The sequence below is a fragment of the Rhinoraja longicauda genome, chromosome 35 (assembly GCF_053455715.1).
Source record: "Rhinoraja longicauda isolate Sanriku21f chromosome 35, sRhiLon1.1, whole genome shotgun sequence".
Classification (NCBI taxonomy): domain Eukaryota; kingdom Metazoa; phylum Chordata; class Chondrichthyes; order Rajiformes; family Arhynchobatidae; genus Rhinoraja; species Rhinoraja longicauda.
Genome location: NC_135987.1, coordinates 5,049,834 through 5,075,462, shown reverse-complemented (window position 1 = coordinate 5,075,462; position 25,629 = coordinate 5,049,834). Strand labels below are relative to the sequence as shown.

The window sequence follows — 25,629 nt, the reverse complement described above, 5'->3', positions numbered from 1 at the left end:
CGGGTAGATTGGAGGTGACAGTTTGACGGTCAGGTAAGCGTGGGAATTTCACGATGTTTCCGGTTTCACGGTAATCCCTTAGCCAGGTGCTAGTTTCACAAAAAAAGTCACTTGTATCGACCAGACTCGGCATTGTCGTAGGGTAAACGAAAATTTCAGCGATATGCTACGATTTTGACAGTCGCTGGCAGTCTCCTAAACAATTGCCTAAGTGGGACAGGCCCTTTAATGAATCCAAGGGCCATTACTGCTAAAAATGATAATAGTTTTATTATGGAGGATGTTCAAGTGATTTGGACAGAACACTACCCCATTTCTGAATATTTCCAAAAGCTAACATTCATTGTGGCTAAATGGAACCCAAGAGTTAATAAATAGCATTAAAATGCACATCACAGTAATCAAATTTATTCAGCTGTCACTTGTCACAATTTATCCATGCAAATTATTTAAAATTGCAATAATAATATTTCTCAGAAGCCAAAGGACCTTACTTAGAACCCATACCATACTGGTGCAAAGGATCGAAAAGAAACTTGTAACCAAAGCTCAGTCTAAAGAAGGGTCTCGACCTGAAACGTCACCCATTCCTTCTCAGAAGTCAAAGGACCTTACTTAGAACCCACACCGTAATGGTGCAAAGGATCGAAAAGAAACTTGTAACCAAAGTTCAGTCTGAAGAAGGGTCTCAACCTGAAACGTCACCCATTCCTTCTCTCCCGAGATGCTGCCTGGCCTGCTGAGTTACTTCAACATTTTGTGTCTATCTTCAACTTGTCACCAAACACATGCCCAAAGGTAGATTGGCCAAACCAGCAACATATTAAACTTTGGGAAATGACATTCATAAATCACCCTCTGCTCAAGTTGGTAGAATACAACAATCACATCCCAGAAGGATATAAAATCAAGATTCTTTGAACATTTTCAAATTGCAGCAAAATCCAAATATTAAAGAGCACTACAGCCCGAAGGATAACTTTATTTTATACACAGACAATATATTCCCATTATGGCTTCAATTTTATTTGCTGCCGAACACAGAAGTGCAAAGCTGCTCAAAGTCAATCTAATGTTGCATCGGCCTTAGTTGTCTCAGCAGAAGTCTGATTAGTATAGTCCAGTGATGATCACACAACCAATACATTTCACATCACGTCACCCAGTTGCAATCTTCCCCCATCACTTCTTTCCGACGCCACCACTACTTGACAGTATAGCTGCGACTCGAATGAAGATGTTTAATGTATCCATGTAAATCCCCATACATCTGAAACAAGGAATAAATGTTAACGCCAACAGACCAGATATAGATTCCAAAAACCACAGAAGATGCAACACCTGTCCCTATACCATCTCCCTCGACTCCTTCCAGGGACCCCGACAGTCCTTTTAGGTTAGGCAGAGGTTCACTTGCACCTCCTCCAACCTTATCTACTGTATCCGCTGTTCTCGATGTAGACTCTTATACATCGACGAGACCAAACGTAGACTGGGCAATTGATTCGCTGAACACCTTCGCTCAGCCCGCCTGAGCCTACCTGATCTCCCGGTTGCTAAACACTTTCTCCTTCCCATTCCCACACTGACCTTTCTGTCCTAGGTCTCCTCCATTGTCAGAGTGAGGCTTAACACAAATTGGAGGAACAGCATCTCATATTTCGCTTGGGCAGCTTACAACCCAGTGGTATGACTTTTGATTTCTCTCACTTCAGGTAGTCCCGGCATTCTCTCCCCCACCCAAGTCGCACTAGCTTCTCGTTTCCACCCAACGGCAAACAATGGCCTGTTTCTTTCATCGTTACTTTTTTGCATATCTTTTATTCATTGTTCTTTATCTCTCCACATCACGGTCTATATCTCTCGTTTCCCTTATCCCTAACCAGTCTGAAGAAGGGTCTCGATCTAAAACGTCAGCCATTCCTTCTCTCCAGAGATGCTGCCTGTCCCTCTGAGTAACTCCAGCATTTTGTGTCTATCTTCTATTGTCCCATCCTTGACTGACTCAGGCAATAAAGGGATCATTCATAAGGCTATGTTATACCAATGTCTGGCTTGCACTTTAAGCGGAAGTGAAGTCTGTAATCCTCCCACACCCAAAAGCCATCTCAGATTTGCCACAGGTATCAATGCAGTAAAACAACTGGTGTTTGTTTATAGCTGCAGATCAAGGTCAGTAAAACCAAGGATCGCCGACTTTAGCTGAGGATCCACACACATGGAATAAAAGATAATTCTGGATATAAAATTATGAGGCATAGATAGGGAAGACAGTCAGAACCTTTTTCCCAGGTGGAAATGTCCAAAACAAGAGGGCACAGCTGGTAAGGTGCGGGGGGGGGGGGGGGGGGGGGGGGGGGGGAGGGGGAGGTTAATAGAGTTGTGCGGTGCAATGTTTTAAAACTACACAGTGGGGAATAAGGGCCTGGAACACATTGCCAGGGGTGGTAGAGACAGATACAATAGAAACATAGAAAATAGGTGCAGGAGTAGGCCATTCGGCCCTTCGAGCCATTCAATATGATTATGGCTGATCATCCAACTCAGTATCCTGTACCTGCCTTCTCTCCGTACCCCCTGATCCCTTTAGCCACAAGGGCCACATCTAACCCCCTCTTAAATATAGCCAATGAACTGGCCTCAATGGTAGCGTTTACGAGGCATTTAGATAGGCACATGGAAGTGGGCTCATGGGTGTGCTTATCTCTGTAGATCTGTCCTGGTCCCAGCACATTGATGCAATCATAAAGAAAGCCCATCAATGCCTCTAGTTCCTTCGAAGATTATGGAGTTTTGCTAATCGATGAATACTCTTGAACTTATAGGTGTACGGTAGAGATCATATTGACTGGTTGCATCACGGCCTGGTTCAATAACTCAAATGCCCAAGAACGAAGGCGATTACAAAAAGAGATGGCCACTGCCTGGTCCATCACAGGTACTGACCCTCCCCACCATCGAAGCCATCTATAGGAAACGCTGCCTCAAAAAGGCAGCCAGCATCAAGGAGGCAGCTAGGATCAAGGACACACCACCTGGCCATGCTCTCATTTTACTCCTGCCATTGGGAAGAAGGTGAAACTGTATTCCCCAGGTTAAGGAACAGTTTCTTCCCAATGTCCATCAGGCTACTGAATACTACGAACTCCAACTAAACTCCGAACTGCCATGGATGCACCAGGGACTTAGGGCTTTTTTTTTGCACTATATTTGTTTTTTTTATTTATTATTTTTATATTAATGTTTATATTATCTATTGAGTAGGTGCTAATAACCCTGTTGTGCTGCTGCAAGCAAGAGTTTCATTGCCCTGTTTCAGTACATACGACAATAAAACACACTTGGCAACACTCTTGGAGATAAATCAAGTCTGAGACATTACTGCATTCTTGCCCAATTGATTGGGTTTGTGTGTTAACTGACCTCTTAATTGACAATAGACGAGGAGGAGGCCATTCGGCCTTTCGAGCCAGCACCGCCATACAATAGACAATAGGTGCAGGAGTAGGCCATTCAGCCCTTCGAGCCAGCACCGCCATTCAATGCGATCATGGCTGATCACTCTCAATCAGTACCCCGTTCCTGCCTTCTCCCCATACCCCCTAACTCCGCTATCTTTAAGAGCTCTATCCAGCTCTCTCTTGAAAGCATCCAACGAACTGGCCTCCACTGCCTTCTGAGGCAGAGAATTCCACACCTTCACCACTCTCTGACTGAAAAAGTTCTTCCTCATCTCCGTTCTAAATGGCCTACCCCTTATTCTTAAACTGTGGCCCCTTGTTCTGGACTCCCCCAACATTGGGAACATGTTTCCTGCCTAGTGTGGGAGTGGATGAGAAAGAGGGATAACTTAGAACTAGTGTGAATGGGTGATCGATGATTGGCAAGGCTGATGGGCCTGTTTCCATGCTGTATCTTTCAATGGTTCAAAGATACGGTTCAAGGTTCATTAACGGTAAGTAAACACAGGAGTGGGAAGGCAAATTAGGATGGAGTTATGGACGATTCCAGGTTTATGGACATGGGAATTAGCGATTAGCAAACAGAACAACTATTTAAAAAGGCCTGAGGAAGGGTTCCGACCCAAAACATCACCTATTTCTTTTCTCCAGAGATGCTGTCTGACCCGTCGAGTTGCTCCAGCATTTTGTGTCCATCTTCGGCATAAACCACCATTTGCAGTTCCTTCCTACACATGGCCTCCAGTCCCACACAGCTACTTCACGAGCTATGAAGCACTCTGGAGTGCTCCGAAGATATGAACAGTAGGTTCTTTTATTCCTTGAATGTAAAGGAACTTCATACTTACGCATTGATGGGATCAAATTTCTGAACGCCATAAACTGGGTAGCTCTCAGCCCGCTTTATCACCTTCTGGGTATCATACAGCAGGAACATGCCAAAGAGCACTAGACCTCCATAGATGGCCACAGAGTACATACCAGCACCCAATACGGAGGTGGGTGGCAGGAATATCGAACCTGAGAGCACATGGAGTTACAGATGAGCCATAAATGGATTGGAATCTTAGTAAGAGTTGCAACAATCTTAGCCGAGTGACTTACCTATGGATGAAGCAAAGACCAATCCCAGCCCAACTGCCAGCGGTCCACCCATGTTGAGGAACTTTTCACTCGGGGCACACATGGCCACGGTGGAGAGGCCTCCCACAATACCTGCCGTGTACCAGGCTGCTCTGATCAGTAGAGGCCCACCAAGAAGGGTTATTGGAGCAACCACGGCTCCCATCACACCTAAACAAAACACAAAATAAAAACAATGATCAGACCCAAAGAACATTTGCAGAATTCCATTAAATTATTTTACTTGTTTTATGGTGTTTGGGTGTTGATCAAGGACAACATTTATTGCTCTTCTCTGTCCATCCTTGTGAAGGTGAGGAGAAGGCCTCTTCTTGACGTGGCAGTGTCAGCTCTTACAGTGCTGTTGGTTAGAATGTTCCAGGATTTGGACACATTGGAGGACAGGCAAGTAATCAGGTTGTCAGGCTGCATGTGTGGGAAGAGCAACAATCAATGGCCCTTTGTCAGAAATGGGAAGGAGACAAAAGCTCGCAACTTGCAGGGAGGGGGTGCAGGTGTCTGCAAGGGCAAATCTAGGGTGACCATTGGGATTGGGCTGTCAACAACAGCAATGAACAAATGGGAGCAGCTAGAGAGCAGGCAATGACAGGAATGTAAGAGTTGCAAAATGTAGAGCAGAAAGACATGGCCAGCATATCAGACAGGGCATGCCCACAACTCCATGAGAGAACTCCACTACTGCACGGTGGCGCAGAGGTAGAGTTGCTGCCTTACAGCGAATGCAGCGCCGGAGACTCAGGTTCGATCCTGACTACGGGCGCCGTCTTTATGGAGTTTGTACGTTCCCCCCGTGACCTGCGTGGGTTTTCTCCGAGATCTTCGGTTTCCTCCCACACTCCAAAGACGTGCAGGTATGTAGGTTGATTGACTGGGTAAATGTAAAAATTGTCCGTAGTGTGTGTAGGATAGTGTTAATGTGCGGGGATCGCTGGGCGGCGCGGACTCAGTGGGCCGAAGGGCCTGTTTCTGCGCTGTAACTCTAAAATCAAAATCTAAAAAAAGCACAAACTGAGCCAGTATCAGATACAGTCACTGATTCAGACAGATATTAAGTTAACTGAAGTTACAGAATTCAACTTAAAATTGAATTCTACATCCTCAGGTAATTTGATCTCTGTCTGTATCGGTCGTTATCTTTGAGGCTGGTTCAGTTCATTTGTTCAACCCTCTCTGAAGTTGAGGACATGCTTAGTCTGACCTGCCATGCATGTCTTTCTGCTCTGCATTTTGCAACGTCGACATTCTCACTCACTATTTGCTCTCATTGACCAGGCATCCTTGCTTTGCTCTATGAGACATTCTCCACTACCCACACCCCTGCAGCATGACAAGCTTATCAGAGTTACACAGCACAGAAACACGCCCTGTGGTACAACTTGCTCATGCCGACCAAGATGCCCATCTATCGTCGCCAGTCCCACCTGCATGTATCCCAATATATCCCAATAAAACCTGTGCTATATATATATCCCAATAAAACCTGTGCTATCCACGTATCTGTTCAAATGTCTTTTAAATGCTGTTAAAGTACTCTTAAATATACTTGGACTATCTCCTACCGTTTCTGAACCTCACCATCTCGATCACAGGAGACAGACTAGTGACTGACATCTACTATAAACCACTGACTCGCACAGCTATTTGGACTACACTTCTTCTCACCCTGTCTCCTGTAAAAAGTCTATCCCCTACTCCCAATTCCTTCGTCTACGCCGCATCTGCGCCCGGGATGAGGTGTTTCACACTAGGACATCAGATTCAGAGATGTCCTCATTCTTCAGGAAACGGGGCTTCCCCTCTTCCATTATAGATGAAGCTCTCACTAGGGCCTCTTCTATATCCCGCAGCTCCGCTCTTGCTTCCCCTCCCCCCCATTCGTAACAAGGACAGAATCCCCCTTGTTCTCACCTTCCACCCCATCAGCCAGCGTATCCAACAAATCATCCTCCAACATTTCCGTCACCTCCAACGGGACCCCACCACTGGCCACATCTTCCCATCCCTCCCCTTTCTGCGTTCCGCAGAGACCGTTCCCTCCGTAACTCCCTGGTCCACTCGTCCCTTCCTACCCAAACCACCCCACCCCCGGGCACTTTCCCCTGCAACCGCAGGAGATGCAACACCTGTCTCTTTACCTCCCCCCTCAACTCCACCCAAGGACCCAAACAGTCTTTCCAGGTGAGACAGAGATTCACCTGCACCTCCTCCAACCTCATCTATTGTATCCACTGCTCTAGATGTCAACTTCTTTACATCGGCGAAACCAAACGCAGGCCTGGCGATCGTTTTGCTCAACACCTTCGCTCAGTCCGCCTTAACCAACCTAATCTCCCGGTGGCTGAGCACTTCAACTCTCCCTCCCACTCCCAGTCTGACCTTTCTGTCATGGGCCTCCTCCAGTGCCATAGTGAGGCCCACCGGAAATTGGAGGAACAGCACCTCATATTTCGCTTGGGCAGCTAGCAGTCCAGCTGCATGAACATTGACTTCTCCAACTTTAGATAGCTCCTCTGTCCCTCTCTTCCCCTCCCCCTTCCCAGTTCTCCCTCTATCTTCCTGTCTCCACCTATATCCTTCCTTTGTCCCGCCCCCCCGACATCAGTCTGAAGAAGGGTCTCGACCCGAAACTTCACCCATTCCTTCTCTCCTGAAATGCTGCCTGACCTGCTGAGTTACTCCAGCATTTTGTGAATAAATACCTTCGATTTGTACCAGCATCTGCAGTTATTTTCCTACTCTTCAGACTGAGTGATGGGCGACGTTTCGGGTCGAGACCCATCTTCAGTCTGAAGGATCTCAACCCGAAACACACCCATTCCTTCTATCCAGAGATGCTGCCAGTCCCGCTGATTTACACCAGCATGTTGTGTCTGTCTTCTATAATCAATACCTTTACTGAAGACCAATGCACTGAAAGCCTTCTTGACTACCTTATCTACCTGTGATGCCATTTTTAAGGAAACTAGGTCCCTGCACTTTTGTCTCCTTACCAGTTCTGTTGAAAGTATCTTCAACCATAAACGTTGACTATGTCTCTTACCACAGATGTGGCCTGACCTGCTGAGAATTTCCAGCATTTTCTGTTTTCATTTTAGATTTTGTGCACTGGCAGTTTTGATTTTCAATAATCAGGTTGAGCTGGACTTGGAAGATCTGTAAGTGGTGGTACTTCCATGTGCCTGCTACTCTTATTTGTAGTAGAGCTTGCAGAGGTGTCAGTGTAGCATAGGTAAATAACTGCAGTGCATTTTATAGTTGGTACACACTTTAGCTATTGTGGACCAGTGGAGGAGGAAATGAACACTTCCTATAAGTAAGATTATGAGGGACCCCTACAACCCCAGTAATGGATTGTTCCAGATGCTACGGTCAGGAAAACGCCTCCGCTGTCACGCTGTGAAAACGGAGAGGATGAGACGGAGTAGTTTCTTCCCACAAGCCATCAGGACTGTCAACTTTTATAACTCCAGAGACTAAATTTTGTCTACACTATAGTAACTTTATTTATATGTTTTGTAACTGTAATTCTTTTTTGTGCACAATCCGCAGGCATTGCCACTTTCATTTCACTGCACATCGTGTATATGACAAATAAACTTGACTTGACTTAGGTTGGTAGGCAGGGTATCACGAGCAGATTGTTTTGATGAACTTCAACTGACCCAAATTAATGGCATTTGTTATTTAACTTGAAAATCAATCTCAAAACATTCCTCACCTGCATGCAACATCCAGGCTAAGTGCTTAGCATTCAGTCCTGCATCATACGGGAGAGATCTCACCAGTAAACCCGCTCCGATCATTGCTGCAAAAGTTGCTCCGATGGCCTGATAGCAATGAGAGAAAAGACATGGGTATCAGGGTGCTGAGGCCTTGCATAAATGTGCAAAACTATGCACATTAACCAAGGGGACAGGTCTTTAACACCAAAATGTCCTCAACTGAAAATTAACTGTATCTCACCGTGTGTAGTTCTTAAAGATTTTCTGATAGTTATAATAGTTTTGTTTAGAGATGCAGCATGGAAATAGGCCCTTCGGCCCAAAGAGACGCAAAAGGCTGGAGTAACTCAGCCAGTCAGATAGCATCTCTGGAGAAAAGGTCGAGACCCTTCGGCCCAACGAGTCCATGCCGACCAGCGATCAGCCATAGACAAGTTCTATCCTACACACTAGGGACAAATTACAGATGCCAATTAACCTACAAACCTGTACGTCTTTGGAATGTGGGAGGAAAGCGGAACACCCGGTGAAAACTCGTGCGGAGAACGTACAAACTCCGTACAGACGGCACCCATAGTAATATTCAAACCCAGGTCCCTAACACTGTAAGGCAGCAACTCAACTGCTGCACCACTGTGCCGCCCTAATGGTCAGTACAAATCTCTCAGAAGTACTTCCAACGAAAGGTTAGATTCCCCCCCCCCCCCCCAAAGCATTTAATGCAGAAGATGTCAACAAAATGGAGAGGGTTCAGAGGAGATTTACTAGAATGTTGCCTGGGTTTCAGCACTTAAGCTACAGAGAGAGGTTGAACAGGTTGGGTCTTTATTCTTTGGAGCGTAGAAGGTTGAGGGGGGACGATAGAGGTTTTAAAAATTTTAAGAGGGACGGACAGAGTTGATGTGGGTAGGCTTTTCCCTTTGAGAGTGGGGAAGATTCTAACAAGGGGACATAGCTTCAGAATTGAGGGACAAAAGTTTAGGGGTAACATGAGGGATAACTTCTTTACTCAGAGGGTGGTGGCTGTATGGAATGGGTTTCCGGTGGAAGTGGTGGAGGCAGGCTCGATTTTATTATTTAAGAATAAATTGGATAGGTATATGGATAAGAGGGGATTAGAGGGTTATGGTCTGAGAGCAGGTAGATGAGACTAGGTCAGAGAGAGTGGTCGGCGTGGACTGGTAGGGCCGAACGGGCCTGTTTCCGTGCTGTAGTTGTTATATGGTTATATGGTTATAGTTACAAAGTTTGATGGAGGACCACAGTACTTTGTGTTGGAGTAGACCACCTGACCCTGAAGCCTGCTATGCCATTTAATATCATGGAATATCTGACTGCAACTAAATTCTCCACTCTTGTTTACCCTCAGTAACCTTTCACTTACGTGTTCAACAGCAATCTATCAATCACAGCCTTAAATATTCAAAAATTGTGCTTTCACCAGCCTTTGAGGAAGATTTGCAAAGTCCCAATCCTGGGATTCATGCTTCCTACTGCATACCCGTCTTCTTCAAACATTGTTAAATATTAAATTGGCAAGAAGCCTTACTTGCTATTACACAATTTTAACTTGCGAGTTGTCAGTGGCCAAAACTAACATTAAGTCATCCTCAAACTAACTTAGGTTAGTGATGAATCCACAAAGTTAAAATATTGAAAAAATAGAATATGACAATCCCTTGAGGAGGATTTAAAATAATTCTCAGGGGAACAAACCACTCAAAGGACTCCGGTCCGCATAACAAACCTCAGCACAACAAAATGGAGGCTTTATTATAAGCAAATAGAAGCTAAGGATTATTCTCGGCAACTTACCAGAAGTGAACTTCTGGTCATCAGATTCATGATTGCTGGCGATCTGCTGATCGCTAGGGCCGAGAGCGCGGTTAGCCCCACACTTCCTGAAAAGTACATGTATGTGGAGTGAATCCTCTCCTTCACGTACTGTGGCCAGATGCTGCAAGACAGATCAACAGGGTTAGTAACCTTTAAACAAGACTTGATTTTCAATGCAAAATTTGTTTTTACCAGTAGAAACAAGGAACTGCAGATGCTGGTTTACAAAAAAAGACAAATGCTGGAGTAACTCAGCGGGTCAGAAAGCATCTCTGGATGCTGCCTGACTCTGAGTTACTCCAGCACTTTGTGTTTACATGTTTCACCAGCCTCATTGATATCCCAACGTTGATCCAGTGAAACAGGCTTCTCAAAGGGCAAGATCCTATGTTGCAGCAAAATGGTTCCAGTAGGTTTTTGCAGGTACTGGAGCAAGATTATGACTACACGTTCTCAGACTAATTAACCTGCATTCTTCAGCATGCTTCCCAATACCCGATTCAATAGCTAAGATAGCAAGACGGGGAAAAACTGAAAACAAGCTGTTTGTTGTCTTGAAGCCAAGTGCTCAGCTCTTTTCAGCCCACACGACCCTGAGAAACGAGTTAAATTTTCCTACCTTGGAGAGATGGTTTTTATAAATCACAAAAAATGCAACTTTAAATAGAGATATCCCTGCTTTTTCAAGAGGTAGCCATTTGGTCCATCACGTCCATGCCAGTTCATAAAAAATGAGTAAACACTGGAGATCAGGACTGAACTTGGGCTTTGAGCTGTGAGACAGTGGCTCTACCAGCTGCGCCAATGTGCTGCCTAGTTATCCCGCTGGTTTGGTGTAATGTCCTATTGATCTTTAAAATCACCCAGTTTTGACAATAGTTTCATTGTAATGAACTAGACTGGAGGAGACTATTATCGTCCATCTATCCCGTTCTAAGAATATATTACAGAACCATAGATTATATCAATTTTCCAGAGAATTAATTCCAGACTTGAGCCAAGGTACCAAGTTTGATCTGCATGTAAATCCCAGCTCCGCTGACAATTGACCATTTACACCATCTTGGGCATGGTTGAGCTACTGCCTTACAGCGCCAGAGACCCAGGTTCGATCCTGACTACGGGTGCATGTCTGTACGGAGTTTGTATGTTCTCCCCCGTGACCTGCGTGAGTTTTCTCCAAGATCTTCAGTTTCTTCCCACAGTCCAAAGATTCCTCCCACACTCCAAACGCTAGGATTCCCACTGATCACCATTCAGTGACAGCTGCTGCCAGGCCAAAACAAGCACAAAGAGTTGCCCCAACTATGATATGAATTCCTCTGTCCATCTAGTGATTAAATACTCAAAAACTCAACACGAATATCTGCGTAATAAATTTGCATTCATTGAAGTCAGGAAGGGTGGGAACCGTTTTGGGGAAAAGAGCACAAATCTGTGAATAAATGGTGCTGAACATTCAGCCTGAACTGGGCACAGAGATAAAGATCTGCAATACTACATTTTTGACAGAATAATTGTGCCGTTAGTCCACACGGCTACCTGCCGAGAGCGATATACTCACACAGCTTTCTCAATGGCTCCAATCTCATTGGACATTCCCAATCCATAGTAACAGAGGGCTCCAAGCCCAAGAGCTGCTCCTCCAGCTATGAACAATCTCCCAGTGTTTTCAACTGAAATGCAACAATGCACATCTATCAGAGTATGTTGTGAACAGTTAATAGACTCTCACATATTAAACACAGATAAGGCAATTGAGACTGCTAACTTTGCTATCTAATGCACAATACTCCATAATACGTAGTGGGGAAACCTACTCAAAGTGTCACCAAGTGGCAAGTTAAAATATTAACTTACCTGACTGAAAATGCTTGTGCGGTAACCAAAACTTAATTCTGAATATAATCCATACCACGCTGAGACTAGCTTTTCTCAATATTGACATTTTTAGTTATAAGAATTGAGAAGGATAGACAAAGAATTAACTTCTCAAGCTGCAGAAATCAATTTTTCAAATGTGTGGCGATAAAGACGGATGTAAGGTTACGCAGAACTGAATTCACAACTTAAGGTACAGGGGTGAAATAGCCACTGCAGTACAGAATGAATAAAGGTGGCTGCAACAGGTACAAAGACTGGAAAGACATTTAATTGGAGAGAAACTTCGTTTTTGAATCCAGCGCAAGAGTACATTTTAAATTTATTTAATTTAGGGTGGCACAGTGGTGCAGCAGAAGAGTTGCCTACAGCACCAGACACCTGTGTTTGATCTTGACTATGGGTGATTTAGATTATTTTTTTAAAATTTAGAGATACAGCGCGGAAACAGGCCCTTCGGCCCACCGAGTCCCTGCCACCCAGCGATCCCCGCACATTAACACTATCCTACACCCACTAGGGACAATTTTTACATTTACCCAGTCAATTAACCTACAAACCTGTACGTCTTTGGAGTGTGGGAGCAAACCGAAGATCTCGGAGAAAACCCACGCAGGTCATGGGGAGAACGTACAAACTCCGTACAGACAGCGCCCGTAGTCAGGATCGAACCTGAGTCTACGGCGCTGCATTCGCTGTAAGGCAGCAACTCTACCGCTGCGACACCGTGCTGTCTATACAGAGTTTGTGTGTTCTTCCTGTGGTTCAGAAAAATGGGACAGTAACAAGAGATCATTGAAGGAGAGATATAATGGGTTGGGAGAGATGACCAGGAGTTACGCAATGCTTAAATGCTTCACTTCCAAGCACACAAATATTTGAAAGGAGGATGTTGCCGTGAATCTGGAGCTTACATTTGGCTGCAGTCTCCAATGAAGGGCTGAACATTGCTTCCTTCATCTTTTCTCGCATTGTTTTCGTTCGGCGCACGGCAACGCGTGACTTGGTGGCATAATTCTGGAAAAGATGATAAAGCAGGTTCAGGAGAATCAGGAGGATGAAACACACCATCACATACAGTCAAAGACCAAGTGGAAACAGTCTCCTTGCAATCATATCACCCCATTATGTACATCAACATTTTAAGCTGCTGGTCCATCTCTGGTGGATTTGTAATGAATTATTAGCTGTTATAACTGCAGCGCACACCTAATATCACTTGTGCTGTGCATCCAATCATTATTCTAGATAACTGTTTCATTGACCTTAGTTTCATCATTACTGAAAGGGAACAAAATGAGTGGGTCCATAGAAATTCCCATTCAAAAACATCGGCATTGACCCACCAGTAAGCTTAATCCACACATGCCTAATTTACAAACTTTCATGATAATGTTAGCAGGAGGAAAGGATGTAACGTAAAGGAGAGTACAAACCTAATATATAGGGATGGCTCAAGCAAGAAGGCCAGCCGTGGAAACAGTTATACTATTGATACATAAATAAAGGCAAGTAGACACTTGTTGCAGAGTGTAACCATGTTGTAGGGCAAAGCATGTGGGGAAAACAATGGTAACCTGTCAGAAAGGTACAACAATGAGGAGGGGTGGGAGGGTTTTAATCCACAGACAGAATGGATGAATTCAGATAGATAGCCCAACCAATGAGTTCAGTGTTTTGGGGACAATTTCTTGGAACAGCATGTTCCAGACCTGGCATTATGCAAGGGACATCATTAAGGCACTCAAAGGGGAGCAGCAATCATTTAGCTTGAGTGAGAGAAGAATGATTCCAAGACTTATACAATTATAAGACTTGGACAATTAAATACAGAGCTATCTACAATGAACCGGCAAATTAGATGGAGACACAAGGAAATGCACAAGCGGGAATCTTGAGTAAAACACAAAATGATGGAGTGACTCAGCGGGTCAGACACCATCTTGGGAAGGAATGAACAGGTGTCATTTTGGGTTGGGACCCTTCTTCAGACAGGTAAACTAGGTGGTGGGATTGGTCAGTCCAATGCAGTGCAAGACAATTGAGGGGATCTTTCAGGATACATAAACAGACACTGCACAATAAGAAATAAAGATTCCAAGGGCAGGACCCACTGTGGTTATCTAGAAAAGTTAAAATTGCATTAAACTTAATGTAAAAGCATAACACTAAGCAAAGACAGATGTCAGGTCAGAAGGCTGGACAAAATATAAAATCTCGAAGGTTGACTAAAAGAAAAAAGAAAAACAGATTAGAGTATAAGGTTAAAATAGCCTGACATACAAAAACAAGAGCTTCCCCATGATAATTCAAGACAAGAGTGTGAGCTGGTGTTTTGGAAAGGAGGTCTGGGGAATTAATAATGGTAAACAAGTAGATAGCTGATGAATTTAACAGGCTTCTTAATCAGTCTTTATCATTGTTAATCAGTCTTTATCATGGAGGATAAGTAATATCCCCAAATTAGCACTAAATTAGGAAGTTGAAGATGGGGAAGAACTTGGGAGAATTACAATCACCAGAAAGGTGGAATAAGCCAAATGTTGAAACTGTGAGCTGTTAACTTTCCAGCTCCTGTTGGACTTCACGGTGGGTCTTTAACAGTACTGAGCGCTGGCTTTGATTGTAGATAACTCGCTAGATTTGGCCATTCAAACATTTTTTTTTACAAAACAGTAAATAAAGCAAGCTTATTCAAAAAAGAAGACAGAAAACAGAAAACTCCAGGCTAACGAGTTTAATATCCAAAACATGGAAATAGGAGGAACGACTATTAAAGATGTTACAACAGCACTCTGAGAAAAAAAGCAAGGTAAGTGGGCAAAGTCAACATGATTTCCTTTTCCAAAAAACATTTGATTAATTTATTGGAGCTCTTTAAAGAAATAGCATATATCAGGATAAAGAGGAACAGGTGGATGTACTAAGAAGGAACCGCAGTTGCTGGTTTACACCGAAGATAGACACAAAATGCTGGAGTAACTCAGCGGGTCAGGCAGCATCTCTGGAGAGGAGGAATAGCTGACGCTTTTGCATCTTTCATTCATTTGTTCTATATCACCACATATATCTCTCGTTTCCCTTTCCCCTGACCCTCGGTCTGAATAAAGGGTCTCGGCCCAAAACCTCACCTATTCCTTTTCTGCAGAGATGCTGCCTGACCCGCTGAGTTACTCCAGCTTTTTGTATCTATCTTAGGTAGATAGTGTGGATATACTATACAGATTTCCAGAAAGAGTCTGATAACAACATATTAGAACGTTGTTGCAGAAAATGTTAGCTCATGGCATAGGATGCAATAGTATAGTTAGGAATGGCTGACTAATGGGGAAACAATATGCAAAAGTGCATCTTTGGCAATGGCTCGGTGCCAAGGCCTCAATTTTTATTTCCAATTTATGCAAATAGATGGATGCACAGACTAAAAATATGCTTGCTAAATTTGCTAATGTCACAAAGATTAGCATGAAAATATATTAATCAGAAGATAAAAACAAGGTTACTAAGGGTGTACATAGTTTAAGCGAGAAAGATATGACAGCATATTATCAAAACAGTGAGAGAATGTAAAAAGATCTGTGTGTCCAAGTACAGGATTTGCACGGTACATTAAGTAATTACGAAAGCAAACAATACTATAATCTGTGTGGGAAAATGAATATTAAAAACAGGAACAATTCCATTACATAGGGTAATAATGTAATCACATCTGGAAAAAAATGTACAGTTTTATAAATAGTTCAGACATTTACTAGACTTGTATGAATGCAAAACAAGTGCTGGAAACATTCAGCAGGCCAGGCCAACATCAGTGGAAAGAAACAAAGATTTGTGGTTTCGAAGGAAGATAGTCAAAATGGGAAAAGGGAGAAAATGAGTGTTTTAAATTGTAAGGATAGGAAAGTGATAGGGTAGAACGATCAGGGTTGCCATAGTGAAAAGCAGCTGAAGTAGTAAACTGGATGATAGATTAATGAGGGCAGTTAGAGTGAGATAATGTGAACTAAACGTAAAAGCTATGAGATAAGGACAGCTGGGGAAAGTGCAAAAGCTGTTACATGCAGAGTGGGAGGGAGGACCAAGCACTTCAGATCATGCAAGTGGAGAGGGGAATAACGTAGCCCAGTGTAATTTAAGTTTAGTAAGTTAAGAATTGGACGGGTGAATGGTTTATAACTTTTCCACAATCTCATTGAAGAGGCTATGGAGATTAGGTTTTATGATTTGGATGTCGATGGTAGAATTTTGAAGAGTCTGTTATTTTTAACTTGTGTGGTTAAGTTTCCCATTACTGATGGCAGAACAGCCCATTTCTGATACATATTGAGAGCTTGGGTTCATTACTAAACCATCCTATCAACAACTAGAGTGTGGTCCTGAGCTACTATCTACCTCATTGGAGACCCTCGGACTATCGCTAATCAGACTTTACTGTACTTTATCTTATTCCCGTTATGTCCAGTTCAGTTCCGTTTATTGTCACGCGTACCGAGGTACAGCGAAAAGCTTTTGTTAGGTGCTAACCACCAGCGGAGGGTACATGATTACAATCGAGGCATTTGCAGTGTACTGATACATGATAAGGGAATAACTGGTAGTGGAAGGTAAGACCAGCAAAGTCGGATCAAAGACAGTCCGAGGGTCCCCGTTGAGGTAGATAGTAGTTCAGGACTGCTGTGGATGGCTCAGTTGTAATCATGTATAGTCTTTCCTCTGATTTGTTAGCACACAACAAAGGTTTTTCACTGTGACAATAAACTAAAATTATCAAGTCTAGAATGTAGCAAAATGCCCAGATATGCACAAGTTCTACAATATGCAGATACTTGCTAAACAAGCGAGTAAACAGTTATTACGCATGAAATAAATTAAGTTATAATCAGATCACCATAGTCTGAATGTCAACAGATTCAAATGGGCTACTCCCTCTCCTAATTTCATGCATGTTGTGCTGCCTGCATTGCTATAAGACAGAGCAAATTTCAGTGCTGTAACAACTTAGCTTCCATTTGCCATGACCCAAGTATCAAATCACAAAACATTCATTGAAAGGATCAATTCATGAGCGACAATACAATTTCAATGTTCTAACCTAACTCCATCTTGTTAGCACACCAAGTCAACTGTGGGATTGACTGTATAGCCCCAACTTCAAACTACCACTCAAGGCTCCACACAAGTTAAAAATAACAGATTATTCAAAATTCCATCGACATCCAAATCATAAAACCGAATTTCTATAATCTCACTGAAGAGGCTGTGGAGAAGTTATAAACCATTCACCCGTCCAATTTTTAACTTGCTAAACTTAAATTACACTCAGCTAAGTATTTTTTTAACCAAAAATAATTTATTCAATTATTTACAATAATATGTACAATACTAAATGATTTAAAACAAAACCCACCACCATAGTACAAGTAAAACAAATATTCTTAAATGACTATTTGCCCATCCTTGTTAATAAGGATGCATTCCACCCCCGACAGTGCCCAGCGGTCCCGGAAATCCCCCAGGGTGCCTGTGACAGCGCGTAGCCCCTCTCTAACACCACACGGGCGCAGACAAAACCCCAGAAACACTCTACTACATTTGGAGGGGAGGGTTTAAATTCATGCAGACGCTTGGTTTATAAGTCTAGCCACTTAAACACTGTCTCCCCCCCCACTCTTAGATGAAGGTGAACAGGTCTTGCTTTTGGTTAGGATCCAAAGTGGAACTTGGATGAGCACAGGTTTATGCAGGTGGGAAATGGGGGAGGGGGCCGACCACACAAGGCTGGGGTGGAGATGGGCAATATTACTGACATAATTAGTACTGACAAGCCCTGACAACAGGACTTGCAGTGTGCTGGCTAGTCTATACAATGGTCAGGGAGAAGTTACCGGCATTGATGCGAGAACGGAGCTTGTAACAAGGGCTCAAGCGATAAAAACATTGCCTTTGATTAAATCACTTTAGGCGGCAGTGATGCAGCAGTACAGCTGCTGCCTCACAGCACCCAACACCTGGGTTGGATCCTGACCTCGGGTGCTGTCTGTGCAGTGTTTGTACATTCTCCCTATAATTGTGCGGGTTTTCTCCGGCTGCTCCGGATTCCTCCCACATTGTGCGGGTCCTTGTACATTACAAAGTGTGACATTCCCAGGATTGTTGTTTCTGATAAGATAGGGGAGCTGCAGAAGCTGCGACTCTTTGAAGGCGTCAGCTGGCTGCACAGTAATGTAACCCCTGCGATAGCAGTATTTAAAGGGCATCCATCACCTTGTATAGATAAGGAATCTTGTTTTTCAGCTGTTTGATCTGTAGTCTGTTCTATACAAGAGTTGGTCCAGGGTATCTCATCATGTTCAGTCTTCGTTCCCTTTAGTTACAGCTCCATAGTTTCTTTGTTTTATTAGTCATGGTGTGTTCAGTTTTTAATTAAGGTCTGCAGATATTGTAATATTTAGCTCCGATGCCATATAACCGTTGCGCTTGAATAAAAAGTTTTAAAACACTACTGCCGGACTCGGCAAATCATTGAGAATTCAGTGATCCGACAGTGGGTTAATGAGCTTCTGTAAATTGCCCCTAGTGTGTAGATGCAAAAGTGGGATAACATGGAGCTGGTGTCAGTGTGGACATGGTGGGGTGAAGGGCCTGTATTTCTAAAACTAAAATGAAACTAAAAGACTCACCTGTTTGGGTAGCAAAAGCCATTGTCTAGCCTTTATATTGTGACATTTCCAGGCTGGACTATGCTGGGTGAGAACAGGGCGCAGGTTCAGTGCCGGCAGGTTCTTCAGGCAGGCAAACCTTGCCACCAACATTGTCACTACACCCAAGTTTGTTCAGCAGCTGGTAAGGAAACAACGTGACCTGCAGACAGAATAAAAACATGATACAGTGATGAATTTACATGAGCAATGCTGAATTGAGAGCTACAGGTTTGAAAACATACAGCTCCAGATTCAGGGACAGTTTCTTCCTAGCTATTATCAGGCAACTGAACCATCCTATCATCAAATAGAGCGTTCCTGAGCTACTATTTACCTCATGGAGACCCTTGGATAATCTTAAATTGAACTTTACTGGATCTTACCTGGCACTAAACGCAATTCCCTTTATCATGTGACCGTACAATGCGGGCAGCCTGATTGTAATCATCTATAGACTTTCCACTGACTGGATGACACGCAACAAAAATCTTTTCACTGTACCTCAGTACAAATAACAATAAACTAATCTAAATTCTAGAAAATTAAACAGGATGAAGTCTTGCTTGTTTCAATGAATCAGCCCTCATTCTGCTTGGTTCAACAGAAGTAAAACTGGGTCCGACAAAGGATCCCAATCCAAAACATGACCCAACCGTATCCTCTGCAGACAAAATGTATAGGAGGGAACTGCTGATGCTGATTTAAACCGAAGATTTAATCCAGTTTAAAACAAAAAGCTGGAGGAACTGTAACTCACTAGGGACAATCGAGTAACTGGAGTCAGACCGAAGAAGGGTCACCTATTGCTTTTCTCCAGAGATGCTGTCTGAAAAGCTGAGTTACTGCAACTTTTTGTGTCTATCTTCATATCCTCTGCAGATGCAGCCTGGCCTGCTGAGTTCCTCCAGCACTTTGTGTTTTCCCCAAGTTTCCAGCATTTACATGAGGTGACCCTTCTTCACGTTTAATCTCTCCGGTGTTACTCTGCCTTACTGAGCAGCTTTTGGTGCTGAGGAAGTAACACAGCAGGCAGCTGATGATGCAACCCTGTGTCACAGCCAGAGGTAGCCATTACGTGTAGGGACCACAGGATAATAATACAAGTGTCTCAAAGAGGAATCGAGACTGGGACTCTACACCCACCCTATTCCTTGGGTCTGATCTGGGGGTCCCCAGTTTGATCTCAATGATGGTGGGGATCCCGGAGGGGGGGGGGGGGGGGGGGGGGAAGAGTCCGAGGAAGATGGGGGTGGGTGTCCCAGAAGGGATGTCCCGGGTCTGATCCTGATGATGGTGGGGGGGGGGGGGGGATGGGGGTGTGAGGGGGGGAGATGGGGGTGTGAGGGGGGGAGTTGGGGGTGTGGGGGGGGGGAGTTGGGGGTGTGGGGGGGGGGGGGGAGATGGGGGTGTGAGAGGAGGTTGGTTGTGTGAGGGGGAGGGAGATGGGGGTGTGTGGGGAGGGAGATGGGGGTGTGTGTGGGGGGGGGGTGGGGGTGTGTGTGGGGGGGGGGGAGATGGGGGTGTGTCCGGGGGGAAAGATGGGGGTGTGTGGGGGGGAGATGGGGGTGTGAGGGGAGGTTGGTTGTGTGAGGGGGAGGGAGATGGGGGTGTGTGTGGGGGGGGGGGGGAGATGGGGGGTGTGGAGATGGGGGGGTGTGGGGGGGGGAAGATGGGGGGGTGTGGGGGGGGAAGATGGGGGAGGGGGGATGGAGGTGTGAGATGGGGGTGTGAGATGGGGGGTGTGAGATGGGGGGTGTGGAGTGGGGGTGTGGAGTGGGGGGAGATGGGGGTGTGTGGGGAGGGGGATGACAGGGGTGGGTGGGGGGGAGATGGGGGTGTGTGGGGGGGGAGGGGGTGTGTGGGGGGGGAGATGGGGGTGTGAGGGGGGAGATGGGGTGCGGGTGTCCTGGGGGGTCCTGTGTCTGACCCTGATGGGGATGAAATGGGGGGGGGGGGTGGGAGATAGGGGTGTGAGGGGGGGAGAGGGGTGTGTGGGGGGGGAGATGGGGGTGTGTGGGGGGGAGATGGGGGGGTGTGGGGGGGAGATGGGGGTGTGGGGGGGAGATGGGGGTGGGTGGGGGGGGAGATGGGGGTGGATGGGGGGGAGATGGGGGTGTGTGGGGGGGGGGTGTGTGGGGGGGAGATGGGGGTGTGTGGGGGGGAGATGGGGGTGGGTGTGTGGGGGGGAGATGGGGGTGGGTGTGGGGGGAGATGGGGGTGGGTGTGGGGGGAGATGGGGGTGGGTGTGGGGGGAGATGGGGGTGGGTGTGGGGGGAGATGGGGGTGGGTGGGGGGGGAGATGGGGGTGTGTGGGGGGGGGGGAGATGGGGGGGTGTGGGGGGGGGGGAGATGGGGGTGGGTGGGGGGGGAGATGGGGGTGGGGAGATGGGGGTGTGTAGGGGGAGATGGTGGTGTGTGTGGGGGAGATGGTGGTGTGTGTGGGGGAGATGGTGGTGTGTGTGGGGGAGATGGGGGTGTGTGAGTGGGAGATGGGGGGGAGATGGGGGGTGTGTGGGGGGAGATGGGGGGTGTGTGGGGGGGAGATGGGGGGTATGTGGGGGGGAGATGGGGGTGTGTGGGGGGGAGATGGGGGTGGGTGGGGGGGGAGATGGGGGTGAGTGGGTGGGAGATGGGGGGGGAGATGGGGGTGGGTGGGGGGGAGATGGGGGTGGGTGGGGGGGGAGATGGGGGTGGGTGGGGGGAGATGGGGGGTGTGTGGGGGGGAGGTGGGGGGGAGATGGGGGTGGGTGGGGAGATGGGGGTGGGTGGGGAGATGGGGGTGGGTGGGGGGGGGGGATGGGGGTGGGTGGGGGGGGAGATGGGGGTGGGTGGGGGGGGGGGGAGATGGGGGTGGGTGGGGGGGGGGGGAGATGGGGGTGGGTGGGGGGGGGGAGGGGGGGAGATGGGGGTGGGTGGGGAGATGGGGGTGGGTGGGGGGGGGAGATGGGGGTGGGTGGGGGGGGGGATGGGGGTGGGTGGGGGGGGGGATGGGGGTGGGTGGGGGGGGAGATGGGGGTGGGTGGGTGGGTGGGGAGATGGGGGTGGGTGGGGGGGGGGGGATGGGGGTGGGTGGGGGGGGAGATGGGGGGGGGATGGGGGGGAGATGGGGGTGTGGGGGGGAGATGGGGGTGGGTGGGGGGGGAGATGGGGGTGGGTGGGGGGGGAGATGGGGGTGGGTGGGGGGGGAGATGGGGGTGGGTGGGGGGGGAGATGGGGGGGGGTGGGGGGGGAGATGGGGGTGGGTGGGGGGGGAGATGGGGGTGGGTGGGGGGGGAGATGGGGGTGTGTGAGTGGGAGATGGGGGGGGAGATGGGGGGTGTGTGGGGGGGAGATGGGGGGTGTGTGGGGGGGAGATGGGGGTGGGTGGGGGGGGAGATGGGGGTGAGTGGGTGGGGGGGGGAGATGGGGGTGGGTGGGGGGGGGAGATGGGGGTGGGTGGGGGGGGGGAGATGGGGGTGGGTGGGGGGGGAGATGGGGGTGTGTGGGGGGGAGATGGGGGTGTGTGAGTGGGAGATGGGGGGGGAGATGGGGGTGGGTGGGGGGGAGATGGGGGTGGGTGGGGGGGGAGATGGGGGTGGGTGGGGGGGGGAGATGGGGGTGGGTGGGGGGGGAGATGGGGGTGGGTGGGGGGGGAGATGGGGGGTGTGTGGGGGGGAGGTGGGGGTGGGGGGGAGATGGGGGTGGGTGGGGAGATGGGGGTGGGTGGGGAGATGGGGGTGGGTGGGGGGGGAGATGGGGGTGGGTGGGGGGGGAGATGGGGGTGGGTGGGGGGGGGATGGGGGTGGGTGGGGGGGGAGATGGGGGTGGGTGGGGGGGGGGGAGATGGGGGTGGGTGGGGGGGGGGGAGATGGGGGTGGGGGGGGGGAGATGGGGGTGGGTGGGGGGGGGGGGGAGATGGGGGGGGAGATGGGGGTGGGTGGGGGTGGGAAGATGGGGGTGGGTGGGGGGAAGATGGGGGTGGGTGGGTGGGGGAAGATGGGGGTGGGGGGGGAAGATGGGGGTGGGTGGGGGGGGAAGATGGGGGTGGGTGGGGGGGGGAAGATGGGGGTGGGTGGGGGGGGGAAGATGGGGGTGGGTGGGGGGGGGGAAGATGGGGGTGGATGGGGGGGGGGAAGATGGGGGTGGGTGGGGGGGGGAAGATGGGGGGTGGGGGAAGATGGGGGTGGGTGGGGGGGGGAAGATGGGGGTGGGTGGGGGGGGGAAGATGGGGGGGGGGAGATGGGGGTGGGTGGGGGGGGGGAGATGGGGGTGGGGAGATGGGGGTGGGTGTGGGGGGGGGGGGAGATGGGGGTGGGTGGGGGGGGGAGATGGGGGTGGGTGGGGGGGGGGAGATGGGGGTGGGTGGGGGGGGGGGAGATGGGGTGGGTGGGAGATGGGGGTGGGTGGGGGGGGAGATGGGGGTGGGTGGGGGGGGAGATGGGGGTGGGTGGGGGGGGAGATGGGGGTGGGTGTGGGGGGGGGGAGATGGGGGTGGGGGGGGGAGATGGGGGTGGGGGGGAGATGGGGGTGTGGGGGGGGGGAGATGGGGGTGTGGGGGGGGGGGAGATGGGGGTGGGTGTGGGGGGGAGATGGGGGTGGGTGGGGGGGGAGATGGGGGTGGGTGTGGGGGGGGGGAGATGGGGGTGGGGGGGGAGATGGGGGTGGGGAGATGGGGGTGGGTGGCGGGGGGGGGGAGATGGGGGTGGGTGTGGGGGAGATGGGGGTGGGTGGCGGGGGGGGGAGATGGGGGTGGGTGTGGGGGAGATGGGGGTGGGTGGGGGGGGGAGATGGGGGTGGGTGTGGGGGGGGGGGAGATGGGGGTGGGTGGGTGGGGGGGGAGATGGGGGTGGGTGTGGGGGGGGGGAGATGGGGGTGGGTGGGGGAGATGGGATGGGTGGGGAGATGGGGGAGATGGGGGTGGGTGGGGAGATGGGGGTGGGTGGGTGGGGGGGGAGATGGGGGTGGGTGGGGGGGGGGGAGATGGGGGTGGGTGGGGGGGGGGGAGATGGGGGTGGGTGGGGGGGGGGAGATGGGGGTGGGTGGGGGGGGGGAGATGGGGGTGGGTGTGGGGGGGGAGATGGGGGTGGGTGGGGGGGGGAGATGGGGGTGGGTGGGGGGGGGAGATGGGGGTGGGTGGGGGGAGATGTGGGTGGGTGGAGGGGGGGAGATGTGGGTGGGTGGGGGGGGGAGATGGGGGTGGGTGTGGGGAGATGGGGGTGGGTGGGGGGGGGAGATGGGGGTGGGTGGGGGGGGGAGATGGGGGTGGGTGGGGGGGGGGAGATGGGGGTGGGTGGGGGGGGGAGATGGGGGTGGGTGGGGGGGGGAGATGGGGGTGGGTGGGGGGGGGAGATGGGGGTGGGTGGGGGGGGGAGATGGGGGTGGGGGGGGGGGAGATGGGGGTGGGGGGGGGGGGGGGGGAGATGGGGGTGGGGGGGGGAGGGGGGAGATGGGGGTGGGGGGGGGGGGGGGGGAGATGGGGGTGGGGGGGGAGGGGGGAGATGGGGGTGGGGGGGAGATGGGGTGGGGGGGGGGGGGGGAGATGGGGGTGGGGGGGGAGATGGGGGTGGGGGGGGGGGGGGGAGATGGGGGTGGGGGGGGAGATGGGGGTGGGGGGGGGGGGGAGATGGGGGTGGGGGGGGGAGATGGGGGTGGGGGGGGAGATGGGGGTGGGGGGGGGGGGGGAGATGGGGGTGGGGGGGGAGATGGGGTGGGGGGGGGGGGGAGATGGGGGTGGGGGGGGAGATGGGGGTGGGGGGGGGGGGGAGATGGGGGTGGGGGGGGAGATGGGGGTGGGGGGGGAGATGGGGGTGGGGGGGGGGGGAGATGGGGGTGGGGGGGGAGATGGGGGTGGGGGGGGAGATGGGGGTGGGGGGGGGGGGGAGATGGGGGTGGGGGGGGAGATGGGGGTGGGGGGGGAGATGGGGGTGGGGGGGGGGGGAGATGGGGGTGGGGGGGGAGATGGGGGTGGGGGGGGGGGGGAGATGGGGGTGGGGGGGGGGGGGGGAGATGGGGGTGGGGGGGGGGGGGGGGAGATGGGGGGGGGGGGGGGAGATGGGGGTGGGGGGGGGGGGGAGATGGGGGTGGATGTCCCGGTTCTGATTGGATCGGGACTCCTCCCCCCTGAAACCAGACGCCCACGCTCGGTTCTTCCCCACGCAGTTCCCGTCTCCCTGGCGATGGCGATGGCGGCCCCGGCATCCACTCACCTTGCTCGCTGCGACACAGCCCGGCTCCCCCGATCCGCTCACTCCTTCCGGAACCTTCGCTGAGGTGTAGCGCCGCGCATGCGCCGAGCCCCGTAACCGCCTACAACACCCGGCAGGCGGCGCGGGTCACGTGACGGCGTGTTCATTGGTGAGCGTGTTGACGTCATCGCCCTCGCACACGTGACCCGCTTGAACAATGAGCGCGGCCACGTGGTTGTGAATCACTCACCTGAACATCTCACCTGTGCACCCGCCCCACCACATCTGACCTGAACACCATTATTATCTGAATGGTGTCAAGTTAGGAAAAGGGGACGTACAACGAGATCTGGGTGTCCTAGTGCATCAGTCACTGAAAGGAAGCATACAGGTACAGCAGGCAGTGAAGAAAGCCAATGGAATGTTGGCCTTCATAACAAGAGGAGTTGAGTATAGGAGCAAAGAGGTCCTTCTGCGGTTGTACAGGGCCCTAGTGAGACCGCACCTGGAGTACTGTGTGCAGTTGTACAGGGCCCTAGTGAGACTGCACCTGGAGTACTGTGTGCAGTTTTGGTCTCCAAATTTGAGGAAGGATATTCTTGCTATTGAGGGCGTGCAGCGTAGATTTACTAGGTTAATTCCCGGAATGGCGGGACTTTCATATGAAGGCAGTGGAGGCCAATTCTCCACACCCACACCACCACATCTCACCTGTGCACCC

At 50.0% G+C, this 25,629-nt stretch overlaps 1 protein-coding gene across 1 annotated transcript; it reads right to left on the bottom strand.

The window, feature by feature from the left end:
• Positions 1-392: 392 nt before the first annotated feature.
• Positions 393-25,061, bottom strand: ghitm (growth hormone inducible transmembrane protein). The gene is made up of 9 exons (XM_078428380.1): positions 24,930-25,061; positions 18,724-18,904; positions 12,958-13,060; positions 11,727-11,838; positions 10,142-10,283; positions 8,323-8,431; positions 4,566-4,754; positions 4,310-4,481; positions 393-1,270 (listed from the first exon to the last, which is right to left on the bottom strand). Exons 2-9 carry the CDS (start codon positions 18,853-18,855, stop codon positions 1,183-1,185), a joined length of 1,047 nt encoding a protein of 348 aa, XP_078284506.1. The 5' UTR covers positions 18,856-18,904; positions 24,930-25,061; the 3' UTR covers positions 393-1,182.
• Positions 25,062-25,629: the final 568 nt, after the last annotated feature.

Excerpts from the sequence above, each read along its gene's own strand:
- ghitm (XM_078428380.1), bottom strand. The coding sequence starts at position 18,855 with ATGTTGGTGGCAAGGTTTGCCTGCCTGAAGAACCTGCCGGCACTGAAC. Across the intron at positions 10,284-11,726 it reads GGAGCCATTGAGAAAGCTGT|CATCTGGCCACAGTACGTGA; the intron begins GTGAGTATATCG and ends TCTGTCTTGCAG. Across the intron at positions 8,432-10,141 it reads TGACCAGAAGTTCACTTCTG|GCCATCGGAGCAACTTTTGC; the intron begins GTAAGTTGCCGA and ends CATTGCTATCAG.